Below are 13,176 nucleotides of genomic sequence, written 5' to 3' on the forward strand. Positions count from 1 at the left end.
TCAAATTGTAGCCCTAAAACCTATTAAACTGTAGCCCTCAATCCTATTAAACTATACCCTCAAACTAATCAACCTATAGCCCTCAAACCTATTAAATAAATTATCATTCCCCTTAGACCTATTAAACTGTAGCCCTCAAACAAATTAAATTTTAGCCCTTAAACCTATTTAAATATAGCCTGCATACCTATCAAGTTTTCATAAGGAAGAATGCAGCATGCTGTGTTGACTGACTATATGGTACACTGATTAGGATAAAACCATTCACAAATGTGCATGTGGATTTTTTAAATATCAGTTTCATATCTTATGATAAGTGGTGACCAGGTTTTAATTGCATATATTTACATTTGCAAATGTTTTCCTTTATATAACACTACTGAAAGCAATGCGTATCTATAACTGTATAAATACAGGTACGGGGTCAAGAGGTCATAGATGTGCGTATGGATAAACGTTCGACTTAATTTCTCTGTGATGTCATAAAGAGTTGAGGCGCATTCAGTGAATTTGATACATGCTGTTGGGTTTGAAAAATAACGCATTTCACACGTTAAAAGTCACAGTCAGGCAAATATAAAGTATGAATAAGTCACAAATGTAAATGTAAGTAATAAGGTATCATTTTAAAACATCTATCGGGCTATAAATACGGGTTGGTACCAGATTAAATTCATCATAAAGCCCTTTGGGCTTTATGGAATTTAATCTCGTGACCAACCCGTATTTATAGCCCGATAGATGTTTAAAAATGATACCTTATTTCTTAAGTAGTCATTGATTTAAGGAGAAAGGATGCAAGGGGTATAAAGAAATATTATGCTATTTGTACATGTGCAAATCATCTTTATTAGGAAGAATTTTTAAAGGGTTGGTAGGTGTAGAATTCTGTATTACAGCAATAGATAATTTAATGAATTATTCTACCCAACACCTCCTGGCAGTCTGGCAAATAAGTACCATAAGTCATCTCTCATAATAAATAAACTGTAAAATATAATAAATTTATTTTAAAATTAGTGTGACAGCCATCCCAAAAAAGAATTACTTTTTGACATTTTCTGTGCTACAAAAACTCCTTTCTCTTCCCCATTTTTCCTGCATTCTTCATAAAAGCTTTTGCTTGACAGGAAAAAATACATAGACAGAAACTTAGAGGGTGAAGTAGTGCAGTATAAACAGATATTAAAAATGTCAGAAAGGAGTAGGTGCGTAGAAGTAAGAAATGGATTCCCTGCTTCTCTAAGCTCTCTAGCACCACATCTCTTGCACAGTTATTAATAATTACTTTATCATATATATAAGAAACTTTCACCTGTATTTAATTAACATGACTAACAATGTTACAAAATATATAAGAAAGAAATTTGCAGCACAAGGATTATATTTTGGTCAAGTAAAAGCTTGAATATAAAACTTTTTAACAGAATTTTAATTAAAACACATCAGTTATTTTTAAAATGATATATATTTCTAGTTAATGCAATTTTTATTAATATTGATTTATTTTATTTATTTATTTTACATTTTCAGTCCAGCAGAAGTAACTGTTCATTCAAAAGTGCCCAGAAAAGTAAGTTATTATAAATAGAAATCTATGTTTAACTTACTAAATATAGAGATGAGTAAAGTAGCAAAAGTGTCACTGTTCATGACACCTTATTTTTGCAAGATAAACATTAAATCTTGATAAACAAGACAAAATTTCAAGAATTGTACTCTATATAATCTAAAGCCGTACATATATATAATATATGTGAGAAAGAAATTTTTTTAAGCACACTGTCTCCTGCAATTACTGTAAATGTATTATATTTAGCGTGTACAGTATTTAGAGGAAATTGACTTTTGAATGAGTTAGCGTAGAATTGATTTAGCGCTTTTCTTCATATTCTTATTGATGTGTATACGTGCAAGACATTTAGCTTTGTACTTGATTTAGCAGTTGCTCCGATCTGCCAAAGCCGCTAAAAAGAATACACAGCCAAATGTAATACGTTTACAGTATGCGAATATAAAGTTCCTGCGAATAAAATGTGATTTACAGGACCCACTTCATGCGGGGTTGATGTTTTTCTGTTGAGTCACTATATTTATGGATTGATCATTACAGGTGGTGACAGTGCCACGATAGCTGGTGTGGTGGTTGCGGTGATTATACTCGTGGCTCTCGTGGTAGGAATCGGAGGCTGGTTTTTCTATGCTTACACTCATCCCACATCCGCTTCAGGTCAATGGATGATCAACGTGAGTGTTTTATAAATCTGTTTTATATAAAACGATAACATCAACTCTAATTCAGATTATTATGCTACGTAAATTTAATTCCATGGTACTCAGGCCAATTTTCTCCAAAACAATTTTATTTAAACAATGTAGTCAGATCTCTGAAAATGGCTATGGGAAGTGATATTTGAGTACTAAACTATGAGAAAATGAGGACGGAACTTTTTTTCTGGATTGGTCTCTGCATTACCAATTTTTTTATTTAATCAAAATTATGATAAAATTTGGAATGTGGCTCCTCAAACCAAATGGTCACAAGCCTTAATATTTTAATTTCAATTTTATGTGGCCTAAGTATACATTGTTCCATGGAATTCTATCTACTTTCATCTTATTTTCACTTTTACATTTTTTTCAGCATCGCCCAAGTGAAATGAAAGCAAAGATGAGCAAAATGAAATTCTGGAAAAAAGACTCTGGAACAGGGGAGAAATATCGCGTAGAATCTCAGGCCTAGAGAATAAAAAACAAATTACAAAAAAGATGTGAACATTTGCTCATCAAAATATGAAATTAATTTTCTTTTTAATTAATTTATATTTCATCCAACCAAGGAATGTCTTGTTTGGACAAATATATTACATGTGGTATTTGTTCCAATTCTATTTTTATCAATATATAGGTAGGCAGTAATTAATTAATCAAATATTTTCATTTTTGTTGAGCAAATTGGATACAAGACTGTGATATCTAACTAAGTGGTTCCTTCATTCTACTGTGTTTTCAAATCTTGTAGAGGACACACCAAAAAAAAAACATCAATTTTTGAATTGATTCATAGTCCATCTTTGTGTCTTGATTAAAGACTCTCTGTCAGTCCAGTGGATAGCCAATGAGATCTGTGAACTACTGGAATGAGGGAATGCCTTAGGAAAGGTTTTATATCTGTTCTGCCATTCTACTCTTCCATGATGCCTTATAAGACTTAAATGGGAAGATACAGGATGCAGTATAGCAACGTCTGCCATTTTTTGTGCATTGTTATTATGTCAGTGTGTTGAGATACTTTTGAGAATAGGGCATGAAAATTTTCTTCTTTTTTCCATATGTAAAGATCAATCTTTTTTATGGTTTGACAAAAAATATTTGTTTGTGGAGATTTGATTGAATAATAATAATTTTTTTGGGGGGTTAAATATTGTAAAAAAAAATTTTGGAGATGAATTTGGGGGTCTCTTCATACCACAAAAGCAGTGAAATTGAAACACCACAAAAATTGCTTATTTCACAGTAATTGGGCATGGAGCAGTTTGATCATGCTAGCACTTGGGAAGATAGGCTTATTCTTGATATACTTAGCTGTTTACTTAATATTGTGTGCTTCGAGAAACTGGAGAATAACAATGCACCAAAGAGCTGATGTTGTGTACGTTATGATGTAAGCCATGACCATACTACATATCATGTTGATTTTTATACGATTTGTCCAAGAATTCCACTGAATGTTATCATTTTATTTCTTCTCGTGTAGTTCTGCAAATTCCGATCAATTAACAGTTTGGTATTAGGCGAGAGATGTCATCTTAATTATTTATGTGTTGTATTTTTAAAAACACTCTGTTACCATTGACTGCATGGAAAGGCTCTCTGATTGGTTGTTTATATTACATCCTATCTATGATTGGTTGTTTTTACTACATCCTGTCTGTGATTGGTTGTTTATATTACATCCTCTCTGTGATTGGCTGTTTTACTACATCCTATCTCTGATTGGTTGTTTGTGCTATGATGATGTACAAGTGGAATCATCTGTCATTTTCCCACCTCTATTTAGTAGGTTTAAATAAAAATCACCAGTTTTATGTTTAGCTTGTTCTTGTCAGATTTTACCTGAATGTAACTGTATCTTTTTTTAGATGCAAATTTGACCACCCCACAGATTCTACCTTTAATACTTTAACATTAGGGCCCGTTACGTGCAGTATGATATGAGTTAGTCTTTATTTCCACCAGAGAACAATGTGAAAATTTTTGACTTATTGTTTTAAATTTTTCGTAGCTTAGTATCCTGCCACCCAAAAATCATGACCACCAAAAATGACATTTGTTATCTCTTATACTTACGAAATATCAGCATTGGAATTTTCTCTTGCTTGTTAAAGCATGAATCTCTAATTTTACCCCCTGCCTACTTCGTTACCTTTGTTGTTATTTTTTTTCAGTGCAATTGATAATGTTCAGTGTGATTGATATTTTTAATTTTGCATGATCAGGCACACTTATTAATGAATATTCTGCATTATATCAGGTTACATTTAATATTCAAATTAGTCAAACTGACAATCTGACTTCATGTTTATGCAAATTAAAAAAAAAACATTCAGGAAAGATTTTTTTTTTATTTCTTACACTTGGATTCAGATTTTTAGTTCTGTTGTTTATGATGTTGTATGATCTAATATATATCAGTTTTCTTGTTAAATTGTAATGTTATTTAGCTTATTTTTTTCCCTTTCTATTGTTTATGATTTCAATTGACACAATGAAACATTGTTACTGTTTTTCTGTTATTAGTTCATGTTCAGTGTATTTTGAGATTATTGCACAATATAATATACTCGCATCTTAACAATTAAGCAAGAAGAATCAATTTTTTTTAAAAATATTACGTATTGAGATTATCAGATTTAATTTTCTATTTAGCTCATATATATTTTCTAATTGTACAAAAGAACTTCTATGAAACCTTAAAATGTATTGAGTTTTAAAAGAACTTGTTCAAATGTAATTCATATCAATTGCAACCTTCTTTTGAAATTTTTCATGTGAAGCATACAAATTGAGAATCATTTGATAAGAAATCGTACAAGATTTTTTAGTGAAATTTTTCTCAATCATATCATCAGAAATAATTTTTTCAAATTTTTTTCTTTTGAATTTTAAATTCGTGAAATTTTTACATAGTTTTCACATGGAATTCACATGCTTTGGGCATGAAATTTTCATGAGGCATTTTAAGTCAATTGTACCATTATTTTATTTGAATTTTTTTTTGCCTCTCTTTGGTAAATTAAAAAAAATTAACTTCAATACACTCAGTTCAATTAAATCATATCCATTAATTGATTGTCAGGTGTGTGAGTGGCAGTTTGTTGCTTAATATTTTCTTACTTAAGAAAAGGGATAGAACAAAGATTTTAAATTCATTTTTACATTTTTCTACTCTTTCATTTTTTTTATTCAGACATAGACTTAAAAGATTTCAACAGAACATTTTTTTAAAATTGTATGTTTCAGATATAGAAGACTTTTGTAAAATAGTATCAAAGAAATGTACTTAATATTTAAAGAATGGAAGTTAATAATTTTTTTAAATATCTGAATGAAATGCTCTAGCTTAAGTAGCAATGAACAATTAGGGGGAAAAAGATAATTTGCAGTCCTTTTCAATTAGATGACTTTGTTCTTATATTCAAAATGGCATAATTAAGATCAAATGTTTATGTACATACTGAGATATTTCTAATATATACAGATCATTTCATAGCCAAGTTTTATTTGTAGCTGAATTTACAAAATTGTATGGGTTTTCTTTATTATTTTCTTTGTTTATCTAGTTATCAAAACCTAAAATATATTTTGAAGCATACACTATTTTTTTTTTCAGTTTGTATATTTAATCCTCTGTAATGTTTAAAACACATGGATATCAAAGCATATACCAAAAAAATAATCTTGCAATTTTAAATTTAAATACTATGTATAATATGTTATTTTTGGGTAAAAAATTCTTATATTTATTCCCTTTACTTCGGTTCATATTTTCTAACTTTCTGCATTCAGTTTCACACATGTTCTGCCTCCTAGATTTGTAAATATATTAATGTTTAATTTTTAAAATCATTCAAATCTATTGCAATGTGTGCAACTTTGACAGAACCTCATTAAAAACTTGTTTATTACATGGATTTGTTTGTTTTATCTAAGTGTGTAATATTATACCTGATTCAGGTATAAGGCCAAAAGAAAATATACTCTTGTTTCCTGTCCCCTGACCAAAAAAATTAGGGTAGGTAGGTAGGGAAAAAATTTTATTTTGAGAAAAAATTTTATTTTCAAAACACAATGAATGCAGAACATATAGCATGTAATAACAACAAAATGATAAGTTAACAGTTTTAAATACAGAGCAAGTTTGTTAATAAAGATTTATAAATAAAGTAAAGGTATCCTGTACACTTGTGATGTAAATATTGTTGGTCAACTTTAGTATTTCATGAAAATAGCCCCCCAATAAAAATGAAAATGCAAAAAAAAACTTTTAGGGTCGGAGGGTAAAATGTAGGGTAGGTCGGGTGACAGGAAACAAGAGTATTTTTTATTTTGGCCTAAGTTGTAGAAATAACCCACAGTATTCAGGCTCAAAGTAGATTAATTATATAAATCCAAAGCAGAGCAAAGAAAAAGAGCTCCAAAAACTGAGTGGTGGGATCAGGTACCATGGGTAAGTAAGCATCCCAATTCAATCGGTCACATCCACTATGTGCTACTTGTCTTGGAGAGGAAGTGAGAGTCACATGTAGTCATGAATCAATTTAATATTGGAAAGTGCTAAAAATTGTCAGTTTCATTAGTAATTGGAAAGGAGAAACTGTTCTTTTCTCTTGGTAATCTCTTGCTCTCCTTTTACTACTTGCATGGCACAATTGTTAGAGTGTCTGCTCTAGAGTCGCGAAGTTAGGAGTTGATCCCTACGTCACAGGTTCGAATCCCACTGTTGGACGTGGAGACCGGTCCTTGGATGAGACCGTATAAACCGAGGTCCCTTGATGCAGTAGGTGCTGGCACGAAAAAAGATCCCTCCCTGCTCAATGGCCGTGAGTGCCGAGCATGAGAACAAAATTTCAGCTCTCCACCCGCCAGTGTTTGCGTCTCCATATGACTGAAAAAATCTTTAGAGGTACATTAAACAACGTACAATCAATCAATTCTTTTACTACTTGACAATGTTATTACTATTATATTTAAAAAATGACAGAAAACTCCCCAGGCAAGCACTGATTTGAGGTAATTTTTGCACTGTATTTTACGTCGGACTTTGATTTTAGCTATTATCTACATGTTGCAAAACACATATTTGATAGAAATAATCAAATAAGCTGAAAATAAAATGGAATGGAATTTAATTCGACAATCTTTGCCACATTTTTTTTCTGATCAAAATTTACAGTGGGGTTCTCTTTTGGCCTTGACTGTGTTGCAAAACTTTTGCAATGTACTTCTTTTCGCGGTGTTCTGTGACAAATTTCGCGAAGATACTATTGTATAAATTTAAAAAAAAAACTTTTCCTTATCAATTTAGTATAACTCACAAATAATATAAAACTACATTGCAAATTGAAAACAAAACTCAAGAATTTTATACATTACTAAAAACAATGTACTGTAGATAACTCTCAGTGATCGATCTAAAAAATCCATAAGCACATTTCAAAGTTAACGTAAATCACAGTTTCGCCCCCTCATTTTTAACAAAATTCAAATCCTATTTTTGGCCCCCTCTAACTTCAATCCGCGCCTGAAGAGGGCATAAGACGTGGACCATTGGAAATTCCAAAGGTGGGATCAGATGTATAGAAGGAGTAAGCATTCCCTATAGATTGCTCACACTCGGCGTGAGCAGTGAACATGGATCAATCTTATTAATCTAATAATTTAGAAGAACTTGCGAAAATGATGTCCTCAAATGAGACTGTTACCGGTATTATTCTTGTTTCTTCAACTTATTTGTCGATAGCATGCCTGATTTTAGAAAATGTTCGTTCGAATAGAATGCTCTTGCGTTCGAACTGGGAGTTTAAACCCCATACTCGGATGATAATTGTATACATTGCTACATAAGTTAGGGAAGCTGATACAAAAGTTAAAGCCGTCACGTTTTATATCATTAAGTTTTGTTGTACGGTCACCATAAAGGTCTGTCTAGTAAATTATCCATAAATGAAACAGAGGTGTCTGACTCAGGAATCTTTTATTTGAAGTTTATTGGGTTACTTCGAGTTGATATATTAATGAATAACTATCGTTAACTGGACATAATCCAAATAGAATAATCAAACAGAACATGCTGAAATCCTGGCAAATATTCTAAAATATACTTTGCGAAGTCAGGCCTATGAAATGAAATCAAATCCACCACTAACCCTTTTTATTTAAAAAATTAAAATATGATTAACTTAGAAGCATTCACTTAGTTTAATGTTACCCTCAGCATTTATTTCACAATACTCTTGGCAACGTGTTATGCAATATACCAATGTCACATAATGCAATTTGTGCGCACAAGTTTCGTCATTGAATGAATTCTAAACACGTCAGCTGAGTGTTTGAAATAAGCCGAATAATCACGATGTTACTAATAGTTGGATTGGGGTGAGGTCGATCTTGTGCTTAAATTACGGGTAAGGAAGTAAGCCATTTGGACAAGACCTCTGAGACAAAATGTCGAAACCCAAAGTTTTCCTGGACATTACACTCGATAAAAATAGCATAGGTCGTATAGTTGTGGAACTGCGAACCGATGTTGTCCCCAAAACGGCTGAGAACTTCCGTGCATTATGTACAGGTGAAAAGGGCTTTGGCTACAAGGGATGTCCTTTTCACAGAATTATTCCTGATTTCATGTGCCAGGGAGGCGACTTCACAAACTTCAATGGCACTGGAGGAAAAAGTATCTATGGAGCCAAGTTTAAGGATGAGAACTTTCAGCTGAAGCATACTGGGCCGGGTATTTTATCCATGGTCAATTCCGGTCCAAACTCCAACAGCAGTCAGTTCTTTATATGTACTACTGCGACTCCCTGGCTGGATGGTAAATATGTTGTATTTGGACAGGTCGTCGAAGGCATGGACGTCGTCAAAAAGATGGAAGGATGTGGAACCAGAAGCGGAAATACGAAAGCTAAAATCTTAATCCAAAATTGTGGCCAGCTATAAGTAAGGCATTTTAAAAGAATCTCAGTTATCAGAGATTTTCATTGGATATTGAACATTACCTAACTGTTGCAATGCTATACAAGTGACATTTGGCTACGTCTGTAGACTCTCTGTTGTAACTTGGTATAAAAATTAGCTTTTATAGAGAAATATGATGTGACTAATTTTGGCCATTTTTTGATTTTGTGAACTAGTCTTTAAATTTATCGTTGACGTATGCAATGTAGGGTTAAGAACAAACTCTTATGTGAACATTTTAAACTTGGTATTTATTCATTTCATTAGTGAACTAGATCAATAAAAACTTGCATTATTTTGTTATCATAAAGTTGTCGATTCAAAAATGACAAACTTAATATTAAAAAGGATTTTTATATGGGTTACAATTTGGACAGTTGAAACGCTTGATTCATAAGAAGAAGTCGTCTGCGTGGTGCAGTGGTAAAGAGCGTTGGTTCTAGAATCGCAGAACAAGGAGTCGATCCGAATGTCGCCGGTTCGAATCCCAGTAGGGGACATGGAGACCGTTCCATCGGATGAGACCGTATAAAGGCCGAGATCCCGTGTCGCGGAAGGTGCTGGCACGAAAAAGATCCTTCATTGCTCAATGGCCTTGTGTGCCGAGCATAGGTCAACATTTGCAGAGAAGGACAATTAAAAAAAAACAAACCAAACAGAAAAAAAAATATTTGCGAGCAGAGCAATAAAAATATATTGAGATTTGAGAATAAGCAGTGTGTTGAAATCCCTTTAAAATAATTTCAGAATCGAAAACAACAAAATTTCTTTTACTCTCATTTTTCCCTAGATTTATGAATAAGATATTCAGTAATGCAAACAAGTTATTGCTGTCTTGATTCATTAGTACTGTTTACGATGAAGTTTCATATAATTTTTGTGACATTAATTCAAATTAACATAGAAGTCTTCTAATTGCTACAATATCACTATAATGGCAATATTTGATGGCCAAATTACACGTATTATTGGGCGGTACATAGAGTGTATACAATTGTCTTTTGAAACTAGCTGTAGTTAGGTATCTAATTATCTTAATAACATACTTGATTGTGGATGATATTATTACTTCTCTCAGAGACAAGGTTACTTGTACATGAGGTACATATACTCAGTCCACAAGTATATAGTTACATGTATCAAAATGCTGATCATTGATGGGGGGCCTAAAATTGAGAGATAAAAAATGACATTCGCTTTTCAAATACACGCTGTTGTACATAGACTCTATATGCGATGTAGCATATTGCACAGGCTAAAGAAAAATAGCATATTCACTATCCAGTTGAATTTTATATGCAGCTCCAAAAAATATTTACAATCAATGACGTTTATTGTTACGAACTTTAGATACATCATGTCAAGTTACTTCAATTTGATCATTGATGTATAACACGATCAAGATACTTTTATTCAAAATATTTCCATTGCTAATTTTTTTTCTCTATGATAACTCTTTGAAAGTTAGCGGAGTTTATTTCTTGATAATTCTGCCGGAATGTAAATTAGGCACGGTAGGTCAGGAGCTAAGGAGGCCTAATACGCATGATCTGTCTCTGTGTCTGACGCTAAGAAGGCCAGCCTATGCATGTAAATCTCGTACGGCTGCATTTGTGTTTGACGTCAGTGGGCGAGGACTATTGAAATTGGCATGGGAGTCCTCGTGTAACTTAAATCTATGTCTACATTTTTAGATCTAAATCTACAATTTTATTTCACAATGAAATGGAAATATAAGGAATCACTGTCTACTAAATATAGTATGCCAGGGACATCAACAGTAGTGGGAAACATGGGATACCGGTAATTTATGCATAACGGGCTTCGCCCGTTATGCAAATTATCCCATGTTTCCCACTATTGTTGATGCCCTGGCATACTATACTAACTAGAAAGTGATTCCTTAAATAAACAACGTAATTTTTCCTTTGTGTGATAATATGGTAGGATAAAAGATGAGTACTTATCGAGACACTTAAAGAATTGTTTCCTGTTGTACTTTTTCTTCTCACGACAAAGTAATGTTGATGTAACTCTGAACCTTAAAATACTGCAATTGGGAGAGGACTTTTTAAGTTTATGCATGGAACTTATGTCCAATCCCTTGTACCAATGAAATATGCTCAAAACAAATTAACCCAAACAATAACATATAGAGTAATAATCTGGACCCCCCTAAATTACACTTTTTAAAAGAATTCTAATTTATTAAATATCTTCAGTTCACATTTTAAAATTTCTTCGTAAAATGGCACGTGCAAAGCCAAATAATGGAATAAACACTGCAAGAGTTATATCCTCAAATAAAAAAAAATAACACATGAAATCTTCGCATCCTTTTGATATCGTTCTTTAAAAAAATGATTTCTGATACTTGAATTTCTGATTGACAATATCTAATAGTAGATCAAGTCTTTCAAAAATCTGTCGGAATTCAAATGGGTACCAATTGCGCTCCGTTAATTGCCTGACGTCACGGCGTCAGGTTGTATAAGGATCAATATTTTTATAATCCGAAGCTAATAGATCATACCTAGAGAGCTAGGTTTTGTGCAAGCTGATTTACATTGGAATTCTTTACGTGCATTTTAAATGTAGCAGTTTTCAGAAAAAAGAATGATATTACTGTTGCAAAATACTGCAGTGTTTACTTAGTTTACTCTTTTTGCATGGAACAATTATTTCATGTGATTCACCGTTTCAACATGTCCGTGTATCATTTTCTATTCATTTCTATACTACTGGATCAGTCTATTTGTATTCTACAGAAGAGGTGAATCGCTCTTTTCGCGCCAAATCTCACTAGTAAGCTTTCTTCGCGCCTTTTACTTGAATTGTTGTATTGTATGAATGGGTGTGCTAACGTCCATGGAAATAAATAAAGTTTGTCCTTTTAACCTCCTTCTAATGCTTAAGAAATTCTATCTACATGAATTATTTCATTCTTTTAAACAACATATCGTATATATCAGTATATGGACATGCAACACTAAAGAATCTTTATTAATATGTTTCCCGATCCCGCACTTGGTTTATTCCATAAATGGACTAGGCCAATGATTATAAACAACGCAGCTAAACAAGTCATGGTCTCAAGATGCATCATATATATCATGATGTCTCTGTTCAAATGCACACACTACAAAATATCGTTAAGAAAGCAGTGCGAAGAGGCGTTAGCCTCCGAGTTTGCAATAACCTAAATATTAAATTTTGTATTCATTCTCAATATATGATAGCTGTCAATCATGTAACTGATTTATCCATGAATGAACACACTTCATTGACCTTTTCCCATATTTGGTATTTTCTTTACATCAACTAATAACAAAATTTGAAACATACCACGTCTTTTAAAAGGGGTTACATTGGTATCCAAGTAACGGATTTACAAATTTGGTAATTTTCATAGTACTGTAACACGTGATCAATTCCTTGAGATAATCAATTCATTTGTTCATATGAAATTTTGAAAATAGTAGAAGGGAACCTATCTTTTTTATCAAGAATACCTGTAACTTAATAGTTTTTCAGCAAGCCTACGACAAGGATAATTTTCAATTGATTAAGTTCAGATGTGTGAACTCGGGCGATCGGATTTAAATGGCCCATGGGGCCAGGACTTTCTGAATTTTGATTTACAGTTTCCGGAATTTAAAATAACATATCATTATGTCTCTGTTCAAATGCACATACTAAATAAGAAACCAGTGCAAAATCTTGGATTTTTCTTTCCACAAAGGCCTAAATAAATTTACTTATTTCATTCTCAATATATGATAGTGGCACTACCCCCTCCTTTAAGAAAAAAAAAAACATTAATGAACACACATGTACTATTGTTTACTTCAGTGGAGTACATGTACTTCAGTAGAGAAAATACACCCCAACAAAATTTGTATTATATCCATCTTTTAAAATGTTTACATTGCATGA

The 13,176-nt window shown here is 32.4% G+C and overlaps 2 protein-coding genes across 5 annotated transcripts in view; both read left to right on the forward strand.

Moving 5' to 3' along the window:
* Positions 1 to 6,182, forward strand: part of LOC134276958 (plexin domain-containing protein 2-like) — a 44,305-nt gene extending 38,123 nt beyond the window's left edge. For all 4 annotated transcript variants that reach the window (XM_062759246.1, XM_062759244.1, XM_062759247.1 and 1 more), the window contains 3 exons: positions 1,534 to 1,573; positions 2,114 to 2,247; positions 2,645 to 6,182. In XM_062759246.1, the coding sequence (XP_062615230.1) occupies positions 1,534 to 1,573; positions 2,114 to 2,247; positions 2,645 to 2,743 (273 nt within the window). In that variant the 3' untranslated portion in view covers positions 2,744 to 6,182. The remainder of the gene's footprint in view (positions 1 to 1,533; positions 1,574 to 2,113; positions 2,248 to 2,644) is intronic.
* A 2,385-nt stretch (positions 6,183 to 8,567) lies between these two features.
* Positions 8,568 to 9,378, forward strand: LOC134276962 (peptidyl-prolyl cis-trans isomerase-like). Its single transcript, XM_062759249.1, has one exon. The coding sequence runs from the start codon at positions 8,728 to 8,730 to the stop codon at positions 9,220 to 9,222; it is 495 nt and encodes a 164-aa protein (XP_062615233.1). The 5' UTR covers positions 8,568 to 8,727; the 3' UTR covers positions 9,223 to 9,378.
* Positions 9,379 to 13,176: the final 3,798 nt, after the last annotated feature.

The sequence above is a fragment of the Saccostrea cucullata genome, unplaced genomic scaffold (genome assembly GCF_032062105.1).
Source record: "Saccostrea cucullata isolate Sc308-1 unplaced genomic scaffold, CSIRO_AGI_Scuc_v1 ctg428, whole genome shotgun sequence".
Classification (NCBI taxonomy): Eukaryota; Metazoa; Mollusca; class Bivalvia; order Ostreida; family Ostreidae; genus Saccostrea; species Saccostrea cuccullata.